This window comes from Mus caroli, chromosome 5, assembly GCF_900094665.2.
Source record: "Mus caroli chromosome 5, CAROLI_EIJ_v1.1, whole genome shotgun sequence".
Taxonomy (NCBI): Eukaryota; Metazoa; Chordata; class Mammalia; order Rodentia; family Muridae; genus Mus; species Mus caroli.
The window spans coordinates 19,991,141-20,012,118 of NC_034574.1; the positions used below are offsets into that span (position 1 = coordinate 19,991,141).

Consider the following 20,978-nt stretch of genomic DNA (forward strand, 5'->3'; position numbering starts at 1 on the left):
ATGTAGAGGCCAGACAGTGATAGGGTAAATCCATTCCAGCCACTGAGGTTATCTTGTGTGTGGGGCAGGACAGGGTCACGTGGGAGGGACAGGTGGGTGTGCTCTGCATGTGTACACATGTGTTATGCATGTGTGTGTGGAGACCAGAGGCCAACTTCAAGTGTAGCTCCTCAGGAGCTGTCTGCCTTGCTCTAGAGACAGGATCTCCCACTGGGCTCCACGGTTCATTGACTAGGCTAGGCTGGCAAGCACTTTATCCACTGAGCCATCTTCCCAACTCCAAGTCACTGAGTTTAATTCTGTCCAGGGTCAGGGAGATTCAGGAAGAGGCTGAAGTCCAGTTTTCCCCTCTTGGAAGCAAAACCTGTCAGTACAGAGAAGAGACTCTCAGTGAGCAGCCACACCATGACCAGAGAGACTCTCCACCAGCAGTGTGCTCAGCATCTTGCCTTCTCAGTGGCTGAGGAAAGTCAACTGAAGGGGGGCACTTGTGTCCTCACCACTGAGACAACCGGCATGGAAGGTTTCATTTACAGGGTGAGGGGTGGAAATGCGGAAAACCAAACAAACCCAGAGCTGGGGAGACGGAGATGGAGCTCATGCCAGAAGGATTTCAGTCAGGTTCCTGTAATAAAGCCAGGCCTCTTCCAGTGGCAGTCAGGAACACAGCCTTCCAGAACTGAAGCAAGTGGTGGTGCTGCCGAAGGGCGCCTGCGCTCTGGGTTTTCTTTCCGCCGCCCTTGGGCGTGTAGACTGGCATACAGGCAGCTTCTGCTTTTGCTAAACTACTTCCTCTTCTAGAACCTGCTTGCCTACCCTCCTCCCTCATTATTCCATCCTCTGCTCCTCCACCGGCTGTGACACCCTCTGCAGTGCTGCCCGTGGGGCAGGGATCTGTTTCAGGGCCATCCTCACGTTCCTTCTGCCTTGGATGCCTGGTTTCTCTCCAGAGGCGACTGCCCGGAACATCTCCACATTCCCAGCTCAGCAAAACCTACTGGCTTTTGGATTTTTCCTCATTATTTAACCCTTAACCCTTGATGCCCGAGGGAGGTCATCCCTGTCTACTAGAGAAGACTGATGGGCCAGAAGGGCCATGGTAGATGCTTCTAGAAACAAAAGCACAGGATGTTTTCCGCATCCATAGATCACCTCTGAATCTCATGTAACAAATATCTCAATCTTCTGTTCTCTTCCACATGTACAGACCTTCCACCTATTGCCTCCAAACATAGACTGTACACCTCCCTACCTGAGTGGGTTAGTAAGAGGGGAGCCAGGGCCTCCTGCTCATCCAGGGGTGGGGCAGCGGTAGGATAGCCCAGTGAGCCCTGAGCAGAGCTGAAGGAAGAAGGCTCCAAGGAAGGCTCTTGGCTCCACTCCACCCCACTCCACAGTCTACCCCAGATTCCAGAAGACTGCCTGCTCTGGACCATGCTGTTCATGAACACAGCTTTATCAGTGAGCAGATGGATACGAGGGTACGGGGCAATAGCCTGCCCAAACTGACACTGTTAGCATGTGTGCTACGGTAGGAATAGAGAATCCCTAGACTGTGACCTTTACACGAGCAGAAGACATATTTGTTGTCCGGAAGGCGACAGTCCTAGGGTATGCCTCCAGATTATTAACCCCAGCAAGGGATGCTTAGGTCCTGAGAAGCAACCAGATACCCAGGCCACACAGGAACATATAGCTACATTATGAATGCTTTAGTCCCGTTGGACTCCTGGGAGGACTGGGAGAGAAATGGTTGGAGCTGTTGCCCCCTGCCTGGGGCTTGGAGGAACTGCATAGACCATGACCTCTCCCTCATCAGATGTCTCCAGTCTATTTCAGAGCAGTGAAGAAACAGAGGGAGAATAGCGCAGACTCCACTGGGCCAGCACTCCAGCGCTGACAAAACTTTATCAACCCCCCACAACATGGAATTCCAAGAGCTCTCTCTGTGATCTGGATGGATGGATCTCTCTCTCTCTCTCTCTCTCTCTCTCTCTCTCTCTCTCTCTCTCTCTGCCTTTCCCTGACAAAGATGTTGGGGGTACCTTTTAAAAACAAGTGGTGATCATGACCACCAAGGGCTGGATTGCCATGTGCTACCCTTAGGCATGGCCTTCGGAATAAGGAGGGCAGGCACACTGCTGGGTGAGTGTAAGGAGGGCAGGCACACTGCTGGGTGAGTGTAATGAGGGCAGGCACACTGCTGGGTGAGTGTAAGGAGGGCAGGCACACTACTGGGTGAGTGTAAGGATGGCAGGCACACTGCTGGGTGAGTGTAAGAAGGGCAAGGGCACTGCTGTGTGAGTGTATCAGGAGCCTGGAGAAAGGAAGTGACATCATCAGAGTTCAGCAGGCTTCAGGAGGAGCCGGCAAGATGACAGCTTCAGAGGAATGCTTTGCACAGCTCAGCTGTTTAATGTGGTTCTAGCAGGGCCACACATACTTGGTTAACCCTGTAAGCTTCTCATTCTCGGTTTGGTCACCTGTTGGACATGGTCCATTTTAACCTGCTAGCGTCCACTGCTCTTCACTGCTCAGCAGACGGTGCCTCACACCAGGGCCTCTGACCCCAGCTCTGGCTCTTCTTATCAGACCGCACTGCTTCCTTCCAGTGTCCACAGTAGAACCCAAACCTCTTGCTTCATAGGTGAGGAAGCTGGGACCTCCATGCTAGGCTTCCCCACCCCCACCTCCGCAAGAGATGGATGACTAGCTAAGAACTCAAAGACAAACCCTAACCCACTCTTGTTCTGCATGGCCAATATCACTGTCCCTGTTAGCTCCTATCTAACAGAGAGCAAAGCTGACCCTTAACTGGGCTTAAAACCTTCAAGTATTTAAATTTTGTATTTAGAGTCTGAGTCATACTATAGCATGCATGTATATCTTTTTATATGGTCTCCCTACAAATACATGCATAAATACACATGTGCACACATGCGCATGTGAATACAGATATTTGTACATATACACATATGACCCTCCAATCCCTCGAAACACATTATGTTTTAAGGCTTGAGGAAATGAATTTATCAAGGTCTCTGACCCCATCATGGCTGCATGTGTCTCTTTGCTGAAGGCTCCCTGAGCATCTCTGGGCGACCCTTCTGCTGTGTCATACATAAGCACCTAGAGACAGATTCTCGGTGCCTAGAGACAAGAGCTATGTAACAACCCTGCCAAAAAGCCAGGCAATGGGAATCTAGCTACCACGGAACATGGACTAACAGTCAGAGTCTGAAGAGTACCAGGCATCCTGAAGACCACGTATAGCCAGGGCCCTGGGGCCCTCTGACAGTGCCTCAGTTACAGAGCCAAATAAGGACAATTCAGGATTTCCGGCCCCAAGGTCATAACTCAGGGTACGGACAGCCTAGAATCAGGATGCCCAGCTCACAGGCCATACTGGGGATTCTCACAGTACTGCCTAAGGGCAATGGGCAGCAAGAGCAGTCTCAAGCCCGGGTCATGCTCAAGGTCACAGCAAGAGAGGACGGGGACAGCCTCACATGACTGTAGGTGCCACCGTTCACATATGCACGGGGGACACTGGACTAGTGGCCCCCACTCACCACCCACGTGGGTCCATACAGCCTGAGTAAGCAGATGGCTCAGCCCCCAGCACCAGCACGCTCTCACGCAGAGTCGCAGGAGGCAGACAGTTGCATGCGATTGCACCATAAGGAAAAAGTGGGTGGGCAGGACAGGGAGGGAAGCCTGTAGGCAGAAACCAGCAAGATGGGAACAGGCCCAGAACCACGCCCACATCTCCGCAGTATGGATCCCATGGAGATGGCCTGTTTGCTTGCTTAAATAGAAGTTACCTTGTGCCAGTGACAGTTACTACCATCAACTCCACTACCAAAAGAATGCTCCAATATGGAAAGATGACAATGCCCAAGGGAAGAAAATCATCAGGGATGGGAGAAAACACAACAACAACAACAACAACACACACACACACACACACACACATGCCCTCTGCTCTTGCCAGATTTGGAACACACGTGACTCTTGGTGTATCTTCAGTAAATGAAGAAAGATTATTTATATTTTATTTATATTTTTTGAAGCATGGTCTCATGTAGCTTAGGCTGGCCTTGAACTCACCATGTAGCTGAGAGTAACTTAGACGTTCCAATCCTCCTGCCTCCACCTCGCACTCGCTGAGCTTACAGGCACACACTACCAGGTCAGTTTCTGCAGTTCTGGGGACAACTTTGTGCATGCCAGCTAGGTAGGCAGCAACTCAGCTGTCGTGCAAGAAAGACGATTTTCTTTCTGAAGTCCTAATTTGTTCTCGTTTGCTTCTGGCTCCCCTCTCTGTATGGCGCCATTTCCTTAGTTCAGAGAGGCCAGGAGCCTATCAAGAGTCACCCAGCTAGTGAGATGGGCAGCAGGAGAGGAGCTGGATGCACAAAGCCTCTATCCCTAATCAACCCAAGGCCTACAATCCCAAGGAAGCCAGAGCAGGTGTGCCAGGCACATCCATTCAAGCACAACATTTCTTGTGGGATTGGTAGCGCCTGGGAAGATATTTTTGCCTTCTTTATCTCCCCCAAGTAGGATGTAAAGAGAAGCAAGAAGAAATATCACTGGGGGTGGGGGGTGGGGAGGAAGACCAACATAGATTTAAGAGGCAACCCACTGGGTTCAAACTTCAGCCCGGCCCTCACCAGCTGTGTCCCTTGGGCAATGACTCATCCCATCCGAGCCTCCATTTCCATGATTATAGAATTGGGCAACAAACAGAATCAGGTCAGGCTGTGATTGGCTAAGTGACAGAACACTTGAAAGAGGCTGGCATGATGCCAAGTGCCGAATGGTGTCCAGCAAAGACTAGTGTGGAAGTCTCTTTCAAAGATGACCCTGGCCCGAGATGCAGTCCTGCTGAGCACACCACAGTGTCCCAGGGTTGGCTGCCGCAGCTACACTAAGCCCTAGAACTGGGTCAGAAGGCAGGTTTTTCCACCTGGTGAAATTTGGCTCTTAGGAGGCTAAGGGAGAACAGGGGCAGTGGTGGAGAGATAACAGAGAAAGAAAGAAGACAGCAAAGGAGAAGGTGGGTGGTAGCAAAGGCTCTGATGGATTGTAGCCCCAAGGCTTAGTACAGAAGGATGCATTCCCAGGGCTCCCACAGCAAACTGGGGCAGCAAACCAGCAACACTCGAGGGGAAACACTCTAAGCCCCATACCTATTCACAGGGAGCTAAGGATGGATCACTCCCATAAAACATGCCCACTGAAGATCTGAGTGTTCTTAGGGAGCAGGGGATTCAAATACCCTTGAGCAAGGGGCCTTTCCTAGCAGTGCACGTAGTGAACAAACGCAGTCCATGTGGAAGATGACAGGATAGATCAGAGCTGGAAAATGTCATTGTTTTTCACTGGGTGACATTCAGGACCTTCCTTTCTGCTAGCTCCCAACTGCCAGAGTGCTGAGACTTACAGAGCTCCAAGAAAATGAGGAACAAGGCCAATGCAGAGGCTTGCCTGGCTCCAGGCTGCAGACCCAGCAACAGTTGGGAGGGCTTATGGGGGTGTGGGTTGAGGATATTCATAAATCAGCCTGTAAAAATTGCTGGCGATAAACACCTTGCTCCCTCCGTGCATCTTCTTAGGTTGCACATTGCCTCCGGCACCATCTGTCTGCTCATCACAGTGGTTCAGCGTGTGGGCTCAGGTGCCAGACAGCTCCAGCTAGCTGCCTGGCCTCGCTGACCCTAACTCAAATCCTGTTTGCAGATTTTTCCCACCTGCATAATGCAAACAATCGGAGCTCCACTCGCCTGGCAAGGGTGGGGATGGAACAGGCCATGCAGAGGAGTGGTGGTGGACACAGTAACCCAGGGGCGGGTGGTCTCTGCAGAATGACCTTTGTCTGACCTTGACAATCAACGGAACCAGCTACCACACTGATGGATTATTGGAAGTCCATATCCATCTCTCACTGTCCATCCAAGAGCCAACCTGGGAGATCTGTTAAGAAATCAGCCGAAGCTTCTCCCACTTCAGAAAAGTAGAGACTCTTAAATTACTCATGCGTGCCCTGGCATCTTCTATCCGACTTTGGTCTCCAGGTACATGAAAACATGTGTTCAGGCCTGGCCTGAGAGGGTCATTAAACACGCACAGCTCCTGTGTGCTTACACTCTGTACTGCTTTCCCCACTCTCCTCTTTTCTCCCCACCAAGCCTGAAGCACACCATGCCTGTTCCTGATAAACAGTTCACCATGGCCACTTCCAAGCATCCGTGATTTGAGTTAACTAAGGTGAACATGTATGTGACACGAGGTGCCTCAGCAGACACTTAAGGCACCCTGAGGCAGCGTCCGTGATGAGCCGCACTGTCAGGGGCTATGACAACACACAGACAGAGGGATACCAGATAAGGAGAAAGTTACAAATCAGCTGTGCACGGTGGCGAACTCAAGCCTGTATAGTCAGGCCTTTCTGGTGTGTCAACAAAGAGCAATGGGACACAGCCGGGCCCTATGCTGTGCCTCTGTAAAGCAGATAGAGTGAGGAGCTAGGAGGAGCCGGCCTGAAGCTGAGGGTGGAGCCCAGAGCATTGCCATCTTCACATGCAGATGAAGAAAATGTGCTCAGAGCTGGGGGTTGGTGGCGCACGCCTTTAATGCCAGCACTTGGGAGGCAGAGGCAGGTGGATTTCTGAGTTCGAGGCCAGCCTGGTCTACAGAGTGAGTTCCAGGACAGCCAGGGCTACACAGAGAAACCCTGTCTCAAAAAAGAAAAAAGAAGAAGAAAATGTGCTCAGATGATGGCAGAAGTGAGCCGACAGGAGGACTAATTTTCCAGGGATGAGGGCTGGCCAGGGAGTGGATATTAAAGAGTCTAGGCCACACCTGCTGCCCTGGCCCGGGGCCATACAGCCTGTTTATTCTCTTGATTCTCAGCAGACAATGAGTTATGTGCCCTACTCTCTAAGCCTGTCCCCTTTTCACTGACTTCACGCTGACTAATGTGACAAGTGAGTGTCCCCTGTACTCACTTAGACAGAAGCCATATTATGGTATCAGGTAGGAATTTGAATTCCCAGAACTTTCTCAAGTCAGTGTGCTAGAATGAAGATTGGGGTGAGGGCTCTCTCCTGTAACCTGTATCCTCATAGTCTTCTGCAGCCTGTGACTGCCCCCAGGGGGTACCCACAATCTCCCAGTGCATTGAGTCACTCCACCTCCTGCAACAGCACCCCTGATGTGGCTTTTAAGTTCCTAGTGTGTGAAACCATGGCTCAAGATAGCTTTCCCTGTAGGTCCTGGGCCTATCTCAGCATAAGTAAGGAGAGCTGATAAATAAATCTGGAATGTATTTAGCCAAAGCCTTACAATGGATAACCCCAAGCATACACCAGCATGTCCAAATGACAGTGTCTTCCACCACAATGTGCTTAGCCGGGGGCTGTCCCAGCCCCCCAGCTGTGTTCTTAGCATTCTAGTGAGCACTTCTAGAACTTCCACGTCCTGCCCAGTCACTGTAGTCTTACTTTCTACTTCTCAGTCCTGTGGGGATCATCACTCACAGTTTACATGTAAGGAGTTCAATCCCCAAATACCAGGAACCAAAGGGAGAGGGTCGGCGGGGGCAGACGGGTTACAGTGATTCTGAGATGGCAGTTTTGTCCCTGGCTCCCAATGTCTGCTCCTTCAGCCACATCTATCTTTTGTGGAGTGGGTGAGCACCACCCCACTTGCCTGCCCATGCCAAGATTCTGTTCTTAAGGATCTGCTATGAGTGACAGCCAAGTCCCTGCTGGAGCCCAGGAGGTGGCAGTTCCCTCCTCCTACAGCACCAGGAACTAGAGGAACTAGAGGTTCCTGGAGCTCATGAGGCAATAGGGTAGGCGCCTGCCTGGCTCTTGGCCCAAGGTCCCCTCCTCAGTTTGTTACGCTAGGTGCCAGACCAGCTTCCAATCAAAGGATGGTCTTGTCACCAAAATGCCCCCCAGACAGAGTAAGGGTGCCGTTTCTTGCCAGTTAGCTTGAGCAAAACAACTTTCCCAGGTAGGAGATGAAAGAGAAAAGATAGAGACACAGTGAGATTCCCAGGATACATCCTCTCATTAAGTCTACAAGATGCCGTCACTGAAACTTCTTCTCTCTCTATCTGTGTGTGTGTGTGTGTGTGCACGTGCGTGCATGCCCATGTTCATGTGTGTACAGCTGCATGTATGTGTACATGGAGGGCTCAGGGGTCAAATTTGAGTGTCTTCTCAGTTGTCTTCACTGATCTGCCTCAGGGATTTAACTCAGTCAGGTGTGAGTTTTCACCACAGGCACTTTACCAATTGAGCTGTTTCGCAGACCCTTCTCTTTTGATAGGGGATTTTCATAAGAGAGAGGAAACAATGGACTCGCTCAGACTTTGAGAAATCAGTTCCTAGAGACAGCTATACAGTTTGATTCTCAAAGGCCATCTTGATTTTTGTGCATTCTGCATTTCAGCTGACCTGGACATCTCCTTACTCTGTATCACCATGATCACCCAAGGCAGTGGTGTAGGAGGCACGTCCTCTGGACCAACCTGAGAACCCATGCTTGTCATCTTTAAAGGGGCTTCTGGCAGACATATTAAAGAAAAGTAACTAGGCTCACAGAGGTGGCTGCTAACATCACTCAAGCTTTTCTCCTCTTTCCAGGGACCATGAAAGCAAAGTCTCACCTTTATTTTCTCTATTTGGAGACAACTCCAAAGGGCATCCCACCTCCAGAGTGTCCCTGGGTTGTGGCTGGGACATTTGTGGTGACTGCCTGTCTATCCGATTCAGCTTGCTCTCCTCTCCCACCACTGCAGGGCCAAAGCTGAGGTACAGGATCATAGGTCAAGAAAAACGTTGAGGAAGGGAACCCAACTCACTGAAAGTTGTCATCATTTAGCAAGAAACTGAGAGAAATGTCTTTCTTGACGTCACAGCAGTGGTGAATTTGGAGCCAGGAAGACATGGGCAGCGGAGCCACAAGACTCTGCCTTGGACCTTCCTGAGCACCAGTATTGGCATGGCCACAAAAGACAGAGGACAACCCAAAATATCTCAGGTCAGCCTGCAGCCTGCAGCCTGCAGCCTGCAGCCTGCAGCCTGCAGCCTGCAGCCTGCAGCCTGGGCTGTGCTCTGCTCACCCCTGGCCCAACTGTTGCTCTGAGCTAGCATAAACCAGAACTGTTTGGCTGTCACTGTTTGAGGCTGCCTACTGGCCTCTAATCAAGAAGCAGAGGATGTATGTGGGCCTGGCAGTGGGCCTCACCTGTGGAGTTGAGAAATTTTCTTCTCTTCTCAACTTGGTTATAATAGAAGACCCGAGTTTGAGCTCCTGGTTTACCACTAGCAAACCATAGCACCATGGTGGGTCACAGCAATAGGCAGGCTGATCCAGTGAGAAGTTTCTGTTCTCCCTGGGTTCCCAGGAAGTACCACAAGCCCTCTGGGCCACTTCCTCTCCTCAGCAATCCAACGGAAGGCCACCTGGCCAAGTTCTTCTCTTAGACTGTTTGGTACCACTGTTCACGGCTTCTCTGAAGCACAGCTGAGAATATTTTATTACTTGTGCCCCAAGGTCACTTAAGAAATCTCAAACTACATTTAACAAGCAAGAATGGTGTGGAGACAAATAACCTCTCTATTCTCCTGATCCTGGCTTCCCTCCCAGGTCAAAATAACACTTTGGACACTCATTCATCCTTACTGATAGAAACAGGATGCTATCAAATGCCTAAGTGTGGGAGAACCAGCTCCCCTCACGCCTCTCCTCAGACCACCCTGGACCCAGTGAAGGCATGGGCAGCTGGAGAACCAATCTGAATGTTCTTACTTCTTAGACTCTGTGGTACCAAGGGAGCACGGACCGCCAGGGCACAGAGTACATACAAACACAAGGATAGGCAGACCCCATCCGCGGGTCTCACTGGTTGCATGCCCTGTGATCAACAGGTGGTCCATTTATCCTTGCCTGGTGAGCGATGTGAACAGCTGAGGTAGGGTTGCTCTCGCCTAGCTCTCTGTCTTCTACTTCTGCCCAGATCTGATCCCCTCTGGCAGAAACAGGTTGTGACCCCTGAAGAGTAGCCTGGAGTCTTCTTCTGCCCAAGGACTCATCATGTGGCACTGAGCTAGCACAATGGCAGTCCAGCGCAGATGATCTCTTATCTTCCACAGCTGGTGGTCTTGTTCAGGTTCCCTGTGCTGTGTGGATACCTTTCTTTGTTTTCTTTCAATGGTTCTCCTCAAGTAACACTTCATTAAGGTAACTTTACAAGCCGCTTATAGCTTGAAAAACTTTCTGAAAAATGAACGGGCAATGAGGTGATGTTTCTTGGCAGTTGTTTTCTCTCCCATTTCCTAAATCCTTCTCTGATCCACTCAGCTCCCTACCAGGGATGTTCAGTCAGACACTTGGGAAGCCCATCGAAGAGTCTCACCCTCCCAGAGCTGGGACTCTTGGCTTCCCCCATGTTTGTGTCCAGCTCCTTTAACCTAAAATACGAAGCGCAAACTCAACCACCCAGGAAACACCCGGTCTGCCCATTTTCCCTTAGTCACCCACCAATCTCCAGAGTCAGCATCTGTTGGTGCGTGGCATACAAGCTGATAAAGAAGCAATGAGCATGGAGGTTAGAACGGGCCTTCACCTGCTTGGTTAATCATCTGTGACCACATTCAGAGATCAGTAGAGGAGCCACGTGAAAGGGGAGTCATGTCCCTTGGGCTAAACCACAGGGAACTCTCAGAGGTGCCTATGTAGTCAGAGCAGAGGAAATGGTTAAACTTTAGCTGGCTGCGCATGTCCCACAAGCTGGGAAGCACCTCCAGTTAGCCTGCTTGCCCATTCAAATTGTACTCATCTCTTCCCCTACTTTGAAAATAACTAAATCTCCATCTTACTTCCTGTTGACAGAAAGCCTTCTCTGCCAACTCATGGCTTGCCACAGACCAATGGAATAGCATCTGGGCCACAGGCTCTTGCCAGGGCCCTGGTGTTTTGGTGTTCTCTAGCTGGGCAGTGAAGTTGTTGATGAATGTTCAACAGAGACCGATTTGCCTCAGTAGTTCAACAGAGGCTGATTTGCTCTCAGTAGCCCGGATTCCTGCCTGCTTTCCTGACAGGCAGCATGCCACTCTTCCTGTGGGAAGCTTGCCTAGTGGTCCTGAGGCACGGAAGTAGTAAGGAAGGGTGGTCTTATAGAGGCCTTCTCTTGTGCCAGGAGGGCAAGGAGGAGGGATGCCACAAGGTGAGGACTGAAATTTTAGAAAGACAGAAATGTCTTGCTAGACATGTAGATGAAGAGCTACACATTTGCTGCCAGGTAGTGTGGCTGCAGCTCTTTTCAAGTCCATGCTCTGAATCCTGTGCCAGGTGGGTGGTGCAAAAATGGCAGCTCAATGACCTACACTATCCACAGCCCAAGAAGCCAAAGGGTGTGGTTAAAGTCCTAGCCCACAGAAGCTGTGTATGACCTTGTTTGAAATAGGAGCTAAACTAGATGATGTCATTAGGGTAGACCTTAATCCTTTATGGCTAACATTCTTTTAGGAAGAAGAAATGTTAGCACAGCCACCCCAAGGGTAAAGGCCACGTAAGACAGAAGGAATGTTGGAGCGATGTGGGGCTACCAGGCAGTGCAAGCAAGGGGGAGACAGCACAGAGAATCCCGCTAACACCTTGACACTGGACTTTTGGCCTCTAGACGTAAAAAAGGTAAGTTCTTGTGGCTGCATGTCACCTAGTTTGTGGGGCTGTGTTACAACAGACCTGGAAACCCAATCCAATGGGGTCCCAACCTGAGAGGCACTATACAAACATTACCTTCTCTGTTCCAATAGAGACTTGTGTGCGTGGACATGAGGAGGTGGGGGAACAAGTGGGTGCTCCCTAGCCTGGCCACAAGGGGCCCTTCTTTCTGCTGCTCCTCTGAACTAATCCATCCACCATGGGATTCCTAGTATGGTGGGACTGGGTGAAACCTGCGCACCTGGTAAAGGCTGTGGAGCAGAAAGCCATCAAGGGAACAAGGGGCATCTCTACTTCCTCCCAGTTTCCACTCTGCCATTCTTTCCTAAGGCCCGTTCTGGGTATACACTCTGGTCCTTCTGTACCTAAGATCACAGGACATTAGCAAACACTACGCTACAAAGATCCCAGACTGCTCTTCTGTCTGGTCTCTGGGGAGCTTCATGCTGCTTTATTTATGCCCAGCCTGTTGTGTAGCTGGGACAGGGCAAGGCCTGGGGACTTCAATGGCACAAGATGTCCATGGCCCCGAACTCCCTACAAGGGTAACCATAGGCACCTGCTAGCTAGATTCTGCCACTGCTTTCTGCTTTCAAATATGGCAAAGCAGCAGGCTTTGATTCTCATTCTCTCTCTCTCTCTCTCTCTCTCTCTCTCTCTCTCTCTCTCTCAGCTCTCTACATCTGCTGGAAAGTTCTCTCAGTCTGGGTTGATCTCTGGGATCAGTTTGGAACTCAGCTGCGATGGGAGTCACAACAGTTTATGTGCCCAGCTGACTTCACAGTGGCCAAATATGGAGGACAATGTGGCTGTGTGTCTACCAGGCAGTTCAGGTGGCCTCAAGTCCAGTGGTTTCTCCAGCCTGTTGGTCACAACAGGACTCAGGACAGGGAGCCATAGACTGCTTGCAGGCAAGGGGGCCACAGGTCACCGTGGGAGGAACTTGAGTACAGTTAATAAACCAATAACTAAATGTCTAGATCTAACTAATGTCTAATACACATTATAATTCTATTATATACTGTTTAAATTATATGAATTTTAGTGTGTGTGTATATATACTATGTTATATATATATATTTATGTATTATATAATAATAACAAAGGTACATATGCCATATATGTACACACACATGGACATATATGTGTGTGTGTGTGCATGTATTACAAACAAGGTAGGACTACAGTCTCCATCTGGTTCCAGGGTGCCAACTGTATGTGCTGTGCCCAGCTGACGTTCAGTAGGGATGCTGTGCCCACACTGGAGCAGCCCAGTCACTGGCCAGGCCTTTCCTTCACATGCAGTTCCTTGAGACACAGCACTCAAGCTTTGTTGATGAACATGGAGCCACTAGAGTCCTGGGCCTGCACAGAGCTGCTGCAGCTTCTGACGTCTGGGTCCCATAAGAGTTTATGTTCACAAACCCCCAAGATGCCAAGCCACTGATTCAAGGCCCAGACCAAGAGACTGAGCAGCTGGCAGCCAGAAACATCCTGTCATTGTCACACAATCAGTAGTAAAGGGTAATTCTTCTCAAAGATGGATGGAACCATGTAATGATTTATGAAAGACAGGATGTATGGATAGAGATAGATGGGCAGATGACTGATGGATGGAGAATATGAATATATATTGTATATATAATATATAGCATATATATATATTATATGTGCGATGCATGGATACTTGAATATTATTTGGACAGGTTAATTAGATGACAGATAAATGGATGTATGGATAGGTAAATGGTAAATAACTGGATAATTATTACATGGATATTTGAATAGATTAGATAGATGGCAGGTGGCTGTCTCAGGGTTTTTATTGCTATGATGAAACACCATGACCAAAAGCAAGCTGGGGAGGAAAGGGTTTATGTGGCCTACATTTCCATATCCCTGTTCATCATAGAAGGAAGTTAAGACAGGGACTTAGACAGGGACGAACTGAAGGCAAGAGCTGATGCAGAAGCCATGGAGGAGTGCTGCTTACTGGCTTGCTCTACATGGCTTGTTCAGTCTGCTTTCTTATAGAAGCCAGGCCCACAAAGAGCTGGGTTCTCCATCCCACCCCACCCCCACTGACCACTAGTCAAGAAAATGCCTTATAGCCGGTAATTATGGAGGCATTTTCTCAATTGAGGCTCCCTCCTCTATGATGACTCTAGTTTGTGCCAAGCTGACATAAACCCAGCTGGTACAGTGGTGAATGGTCAATAGATGGAAGAAAGGAAGGAAGAATGGACAGAAAAACAGATAACAGGCAGAACCAATGACATGAGAACAGAAGAAATGGAAGCTAGACACCAATTCCTTTGAAACCCAGGAGGCATAAAAATTCTGAGAAGAACTTAATGAATAACAAAATTATGGGTCTCGTCTCAGACATTGCAGATCAGTAGGTTAGACTGACACCTAGGACTTGATATTTTAAAAGCATGTTAGACAGTACTATTATACCGAAACTGGTTCAAGAACCATACCTTGCCATCAAAGAGCACGTACGAAATGTTCAAACCAGTCTCAGTCAAGGTCGAAGCTGAATGTCTCTCCCAGACTCCAGCTCAGGGTGCTTTGGTGGTGAGAGGGACAGAGAATGCTTTCATTTGGTCCTCCAGCCCCATACTCTACTGAGTGTGTGGTCACAGACCCATCACCAGCACAGAGGGCCCTGAGGCATCAAGCTGGGTGAGACTCCCCTGCTAGCCACACACACAGCAGGTTACAGGCAGTGTCTTGAGCAATGGGCTCACTCAAGCCCAGTTGTGCCACCACAACCTTCTGACTGGCCAGCTGCCCTGGGCTCTATTTTTAGTCTGTCTCCAGTGACAGTGAATTATTTTACGAGCTCCTCTCCCAAGAGGGTTGGGGACATGTGTGTTGTCACCAGTGCCTACTAGGTCAAGAACCCAACCTCCCTGGCAGCTTCGATGTCACACAAGATCCTACTCTGGTCCTTCTAGCTCTCTTAGGGCATCCCCCAACCACCTTCCCTCACTGTGGGGCCCTCAGGCTCTGGCCCCTTTCTACCAAAGCACTTCATCTTGCTGGCATGTCTGGCTACTTCTCGTGAGTTTTTGCTCCTCGTATTTTAATAGCTCCTCAGTTTAGACCCCAGAAGAAGGCTCCAAGACAAGAACTTAGGTCCTAGAGAATAGTTTAAGTTATTAAACAGCATTAGCAAAGAAGTAAGGAAGAATTTTCTTGAAGCCAGACAGGCCATGAAGATATACTAACAAGTGAAGCAATGGTCCCCTGCTGGGTTCTCCTGGGATGTTTCTGTACAGATGCATCAGAACTGTCTCCCCAATGACACCTAACTTGGTGGAAGTCCGTCCTTCCTGCACTGTGGTGGTTCAGATATCTAAATACCAAATACCTAAATACCAAAAATTCCCCAGTTAGTGAAACTACATAGAAGAGATTAGGAGGTGAGTTTATAGAGATCTATCACTGGGGATGGGCTTTGAGGTTTCAAAAGCCCACACCATGCCCAGTTGGATCAGATACAAGGTCTCAGCTACTGTTTCAGAGCCAACATCACCAACACAGGGTCTATCCCTGTACTCCAGGTGCCCCGCATTCAGCCGAACCAGCTGCCAAAGCTGGGCAGAATCTTTCAGACAGGAAGAAAGACATGAGCCCAAAGCCCCCCCACAAGGAAGCGCCCCACAAGGCTGTAAAAGACTTGGGTCAGGCTTGCACACAAGGGACAGGATCTCTGCTGCAGCTCCTCCGTCTCTGAGAGCAATCCCTGAGTTTTGGTTGGCCTGGAATTAATTCACTAAGGAGAACTTAGAGAATTCACTCTGCCTCTGATACCAGAGTATTGGATTGGAAGTACTAGATACCTCTGTGCCTGGCCAGGGCCTGACCTTCAAGCCACGGTTGTCTAAGGAAACAAAGGTTACCCAGTTAAACAGGGATCTGCATAGCAATAGACCAGTTTTAGTGTGAGTGTATTCCAAACAGAGCATGGGATATATTTAAGAAAGAAAATTGTATGTTGTTTGAAATCCAATTCCTTCAAAGTCCTGCTGATCTGGTCTGAGAACATTCCCTTCCCTCCATGAGACACTGCCTTCTGCTGGATTCAGAAGCGCCATCTCCTCTGTGTCTGAAGTGGTTCTGCCATGGTTGTCACTCTGGTCTCCACATGCAGCTGTTGTGGAGCTGACCTGTCATCTTATGTCCTGGGCTCGTCTGTTAAGCACTGAACCTTAAGTGCCCATTTTCACAGCCTCTCCTGGCACAGTAATCAATAGGTCACCATTAGTGGGTAGATGATAGGAGCCTCTGGTCACATCAGCAAACACATGCACAAGAGAGAATGAGAACACAGGCACGGGTCACATGGTGAACAACTGGGTGACAGTGGAGTGAAAACTGCTTTTAGTAAAGGCCGGGCCACACCATGCATGCAGAGTGGCCCGTCAGTCTCTTAGCTGCTGCTGGACTTTGCCTATACAGCCTTACGCATTACCACGCGAAGGCAAGCACACATGAGTGGGGGGCGGCTGCTCCCTTTGGACTCCATTCACGGCAGCTTATTCAGCGGGCACTATTTTTATTTTCTCTCCCCTGCCATCCCATCTTTTCTCCTCACCCAGCTGCCGTTTGTTTGTTTGTTTGTTTGTTTGTTTATATTGAGACCTATTTGTTATCTAGCCCAGACTAGATCTCTTCCTTGCACTCTGACACGCATGTGGTAACCATGAGAGCACAGCGTTTTACACTGTAAGGAGCTTTTCCATTTACTACTTTATTTCAACCTCTCCAAAAGGTGGACAAATTGGCACCAGTTTTTGAGACAAACAGGACAAGCTCCATGGTTAAAGGGCAGCTCAAAAGGTCATTGTGAAACAGATCTTAGCAGCAATGTCTAACTTTCTATTTCAATAGTTTAAAAATGTCTTACATAGGCAATGTAATAAGTATTTTCTCAAATAAAATTCATATCCCTATATGTTTACGTCACCGTGGGACTCATGAATTGTCCAGATGCCCAACTTTAAATTGCTCCCCAAAGTACCCCCATTAGCTGTGTGTGGGGCTCCAAGCCCCAAGACTCCACTCAGTACCACATTCCTGGACTGGAATTAAAAGAAGAGAGGGGCCCTGAATCTCAAAGGAAGGGCTTGGGGCAAGCAATAGGAAAAGCCTAGTACTCATTTCAGGGTAGTGCTGGCAAGCGGCGCTGCCCATGCTGTGCAGGGTTCAGTGTAGATGCCACCAGGTATCACTGGCAGGTGGGGCTCACTGAGCTGTCCCACACTGCTTAGCATGTTCATTTGTAAAAACCATTGCGTGCTTGGTCGCTGCCAAGATGTAGCCAAGTGGGGTTTCCCTTTGGGTAAAGTTAAAGGCTGGGGTACACCTCCTGAGAATTGATCCCCCTCTACAGAGAGGAGAACACGTGCCCTTGGGCACGTCTGCTAGGGCAGACCAGACTGATGCTTAGCACTGAGCAAGCTATTCTGCATGCTGCTCCCTCCGGCTGTTTAAGTCAATGTCACCAAAGTCCAACCAAGGTGGCAGGGTATTCTGGACTGAAGTTAGCAATAGCCCTGTATAGTAAGATGAGGAAACCTCAAACCCCCAAATTCCACGAGGCACAAAATATTCCTGGAGTCAAACCAAGGGAATCACTGCAAAGGGCCCCAGCCGCGACTCACATGCATCCTGAAATTGGTGTGGAGGGAGAGCCATTTGGGGGTGCTGCCTCACCGGGGCACCCCGCGATATTCCCACCCACCACTCCTTTCCTCCGTCCTTGGTGGCGGCGGAGGCGCGCGCGTCTCCTCAACTCACACTTCCCCGCACTTCACAAGGTCCTTTTCAACAAAACAACACAACTCACCACCCCCCTCCCCAGCACCCGCACCGGCCGGATCCAGGGCTACGCCCAGTCCGCCACCAGGCTTTGCGCACCCGGGAGCGCGCTTCTCGTACTCGCTTCCCAGCAGACACCCTTGTCTCTGTCCTAGACAATCCCATAGCTCCACTATAGTACAGACCAAGATCCAATCTCGGGCTCTGCGGCCCAGCTTGGGCCCTGCCCCTCCCCCTCCCCAGCCTCCCGAAGGGACAGGAGGGACAGGACGGCGCGCGCAGGGTGTCCCGTGTTAACCGCCTAGGCGCCGCGGGAGTCTGGAGCTCCAGGGATGGGACTCACCGGAATGTGCACTCGCAGTGACCGCCTCTTCAGGCTGGGGTTCTTTTTGCCACTGCTCCCGCCCGGGCTGGAAACCTCTTTCTTCTTCTTGGTGTCCATGGCTGCGCTTCCCATAACTTTAGCTAGAAGTTAATTCCGGTGCCTCGTCCCCGGGGTTCGGTCCCCTCGCTGCCTCCCAGGGCTGCTGCCGTTACACTGGAGCCACGCGCTTTTTATGACTGTCCTCCCACCCTGAAAACACCTCGTGGGGACTTCCGCGGGGAGGGCGGGTGGCGCAGGTAACACGCGGGGCTCCACCCGAAGGGCTGGCGGTCCGCGGAATGCCGGGTTCGAGCGTCCTCTTTCTCCTACGGAATCATTGGGTGCAGAGTCTCGGCCCGTGCTACTTTTGGTTACGCGTGGCAGAAGTCTTGTGCTGGGTGATAAAGTTTTCCTCCTTCTGCAAAGCGAAGCAACATTTCCCACCTCTCGGCTCCTCCCACAAATTCCCAGAGGTGATCGGCCAGGCAGGTGCAATTAACAACAGCAATTTGGAAAACAGCCTTCTCGCGTCTGTGCCTCGATGGAAACGGTGGCCAGAGACACTTGGTAGAGAAATGCATAACCCTGGGCCGCACAATAAAGCGGCAGGGAGCCTGGGACCCGGAGGGCCTCCTCTTTGGGCGAGAGGGAGGGCAGAGGGGGAAGAGGAGGTGCAAAGGCGAAGACTCGTCGCAATTGGGCTGGCGCGTGGCCGCAGGAATAAACTGTGGCGGCGGCTGGCTGGGTTCTGCGGGCCGAAGGGCGCGCCCCAGCCCCTAGGGGAGAATAGGGCAGGGCGCCCGCCCCGGGCGGCCTCTGAGAGCCCCGTCCCCCGGGACCCGGGGAACTGTGGGGGCCGGGCCTGGCACCAACGCAGGCTCTGGGAGCGCTGGGCGGTGGCAGGCGGCGCGCGCGTTGAACAGGAAGTGCGCGGCGTGCGGCGCCACTGTCCCACTCCACGCCGCCCACGCTGCCCCCGGGTGGTCGCCGTGCACTCTCTGTCTCAAGGTAGGCCAGCTCCGGACTCGCCAGGAGCTGATTCTGATCCATCTGGTTTTGCAGTGTCTCTGTTTAGGTCCAACCCCCGGAAACACACACCCGCAGCCCGACCACGCCACGATTGAAGCCCCGGGTCAAAGTGGTTCGGGTGACCGCACTCGCTTCTCGCAACGCCGCCGCCCTGCGGCGTAGGGAACCCCATTCTGTCCAGAGCGGCCTGTGGCGTGGTGAGTGCAGGCTTTTCTCCACAACTTGGTTCTTTTCAGATTCATCAAAGATTGCGCAACAAACCTTGATCTTTGGCAAAGGCGCTCTGGTCTCAGTAAATGCTGAAGTCCTAAAACCACGAGAGGAAATGGGTGCGTCGGAGCCTGAAACCAGGGCGAACACGCCACGTGCTCCCGGATCTTCAGAGCCACTGGCTGCAGATCTGGTACTGCGGGCTGCTCAGGGCCCTGGTGTTCCTCCCAGGCAGCAGGACCTTGGCTTCTGGTCTGAGTGAGGGGAGTGCTTCCTCTCCTGCTCAGAATTGAATACCGGCTGACCCCAGTGATCACTCCAGCTCCTTGAAGCTAACATCAGCCCACTTGCTCCCTGTAAACAATAATACACAGACACTACCTATAGCATAAACATGATATGGGTTCCTTTGACGAAGACATGATGGGGCTAAGGAGATGGCCTTTCCTGCTCTCCCACCGTAGAGGATGTGGTTACCACTTTAAGACCATGATTTAGTAAAGGACCTGTCTGTCCCATGAGAAACCCATTGCTGGGTCCAGCAGTCTCCTGGATTTCCACGTTACCAGCCAAGTTCCTGCAAATTAGGTAAAACCCTACAGCCCAGAGCCCCCAACCACTATCCTTAAGCAGCTTCTGGAGAGTCCTCTGAAGATTCTAACCCGGTCACTCTCCTCCCCAGCCTGGCTCCTCACTAAAGGACTCCCAGGACCCCAAAGACATCATTCTACTGAGGGTTCAGACTGCTTCTTAGAAGCAGAAGTGAGGGGTTTGGAGGGACGCAATACCAATGTCCAAGGAAGCTACCCTCAGCCACTAAAAAAAAGAAAAAAAAAAAAGAAAAAACCACTCCAGGATTGTCAAGTGTTCTCTCTCTGTAGGTTGGAATGTTCATCTCTTCATGATGGTGTGCCAGGATGCATAAATGGTACCACGTGATGAGAGAGAAGTGGCTTTGAAAGAAGCAGCCATCAGAAGAGACCAAGAAGACAGAGGAAAAGACTCCTTCTATCACCACCTTTCCCTTGGGGGGGGGTGCGTGTGTGTGTGTGTGTGTGTGTGTGTATACTGGCTTGTGGTAGCTTGTGTGTGTGTGTGCACTTGCCTGTGGTAGCTTGTATGTATGTGTATATTTACCTGTAGTAGTTTGTGTGTGTGTGTTTGTTTGCACTTGCCTGTGGTAGCTTGTGTGTGTGTGTGCACTTGCCTGTGGTAGCTTGTGTGTGTGTGTGCACTTGCCTGTGGTAGCTTGTAAATATCAGAGGCTGAGAGGCTGATTTCAGGATATCCTCTTTAATCCTCTCTCAAACCTTTTTGTTGTTTGTTTGTGGGTAGTTTGTTTTGTTTTTTTCAAGACGGTGTTTTTCTGTGTAGCCCTGGCTGTCCTGGACACTCAAAGACCTGCCTGTCTCTGCCTCCCAAGTGCTGGGATTAAAGGATTTAAATCTCTTGATTTTATCTTTTGGAGTGCAGACTTTGGGGCCTTGGAATCCTAAATCTAAATATTGGGACTTGTGATGGCTATAAAAGCACTTGCAAGCCAGCCTGACTACCTGAGTTAAATCCCCAGAACCCATGTGAACGGCTGATGTAATCCCAGCACCCCCATCAGACAGTACACAGTGCACCAGCAGTAATGAGAGAGACCCCGCTTCAAAAAAGCAAGGTGGAAGGAGAGGACCGATTCCTGAAACGTTGTCTTCTGACCGCCACATGAGAGCCGTGGCACATGCCTACCTGTATACACAGACAAACAAGACAGGCACGCACGCACACACACACACACACACACACACAC

The 20,978-nt window shown here is 50.5% G+C and overlaps 1 protein-coding gene across 2 annotated transcripts in view; it reads right to left on the reverse strand.

Annotated features, from left to right (window-relative positions):
- Positions 1 to 18,553, reverse strand: part of Prkag2 (protein kinase AMP-activated non-catalytic subunit gamma 2) — a 243,123-nt gene extending 224,570 nt beyond the window's left edge. For both annotated transcript variants that reach the window (XM_021161710.2, XM_021161709.2), the window contains exon 1: positions 17,921 to 18,553. In XM_021161710.2, the coding sequence (XP_021017369.1) occupies positions 17,921 to 18,034 (114 nt within the window). In that variant the 5' untranslated portion in view covers positions 18,035 to 18,553. The remainder of the gene's footprint in view (positions 1 to 17,920) is intronic.
- Between the last annotated feature and the right edge of the window lie 2,425 nt (positions 18,554 to 20,978).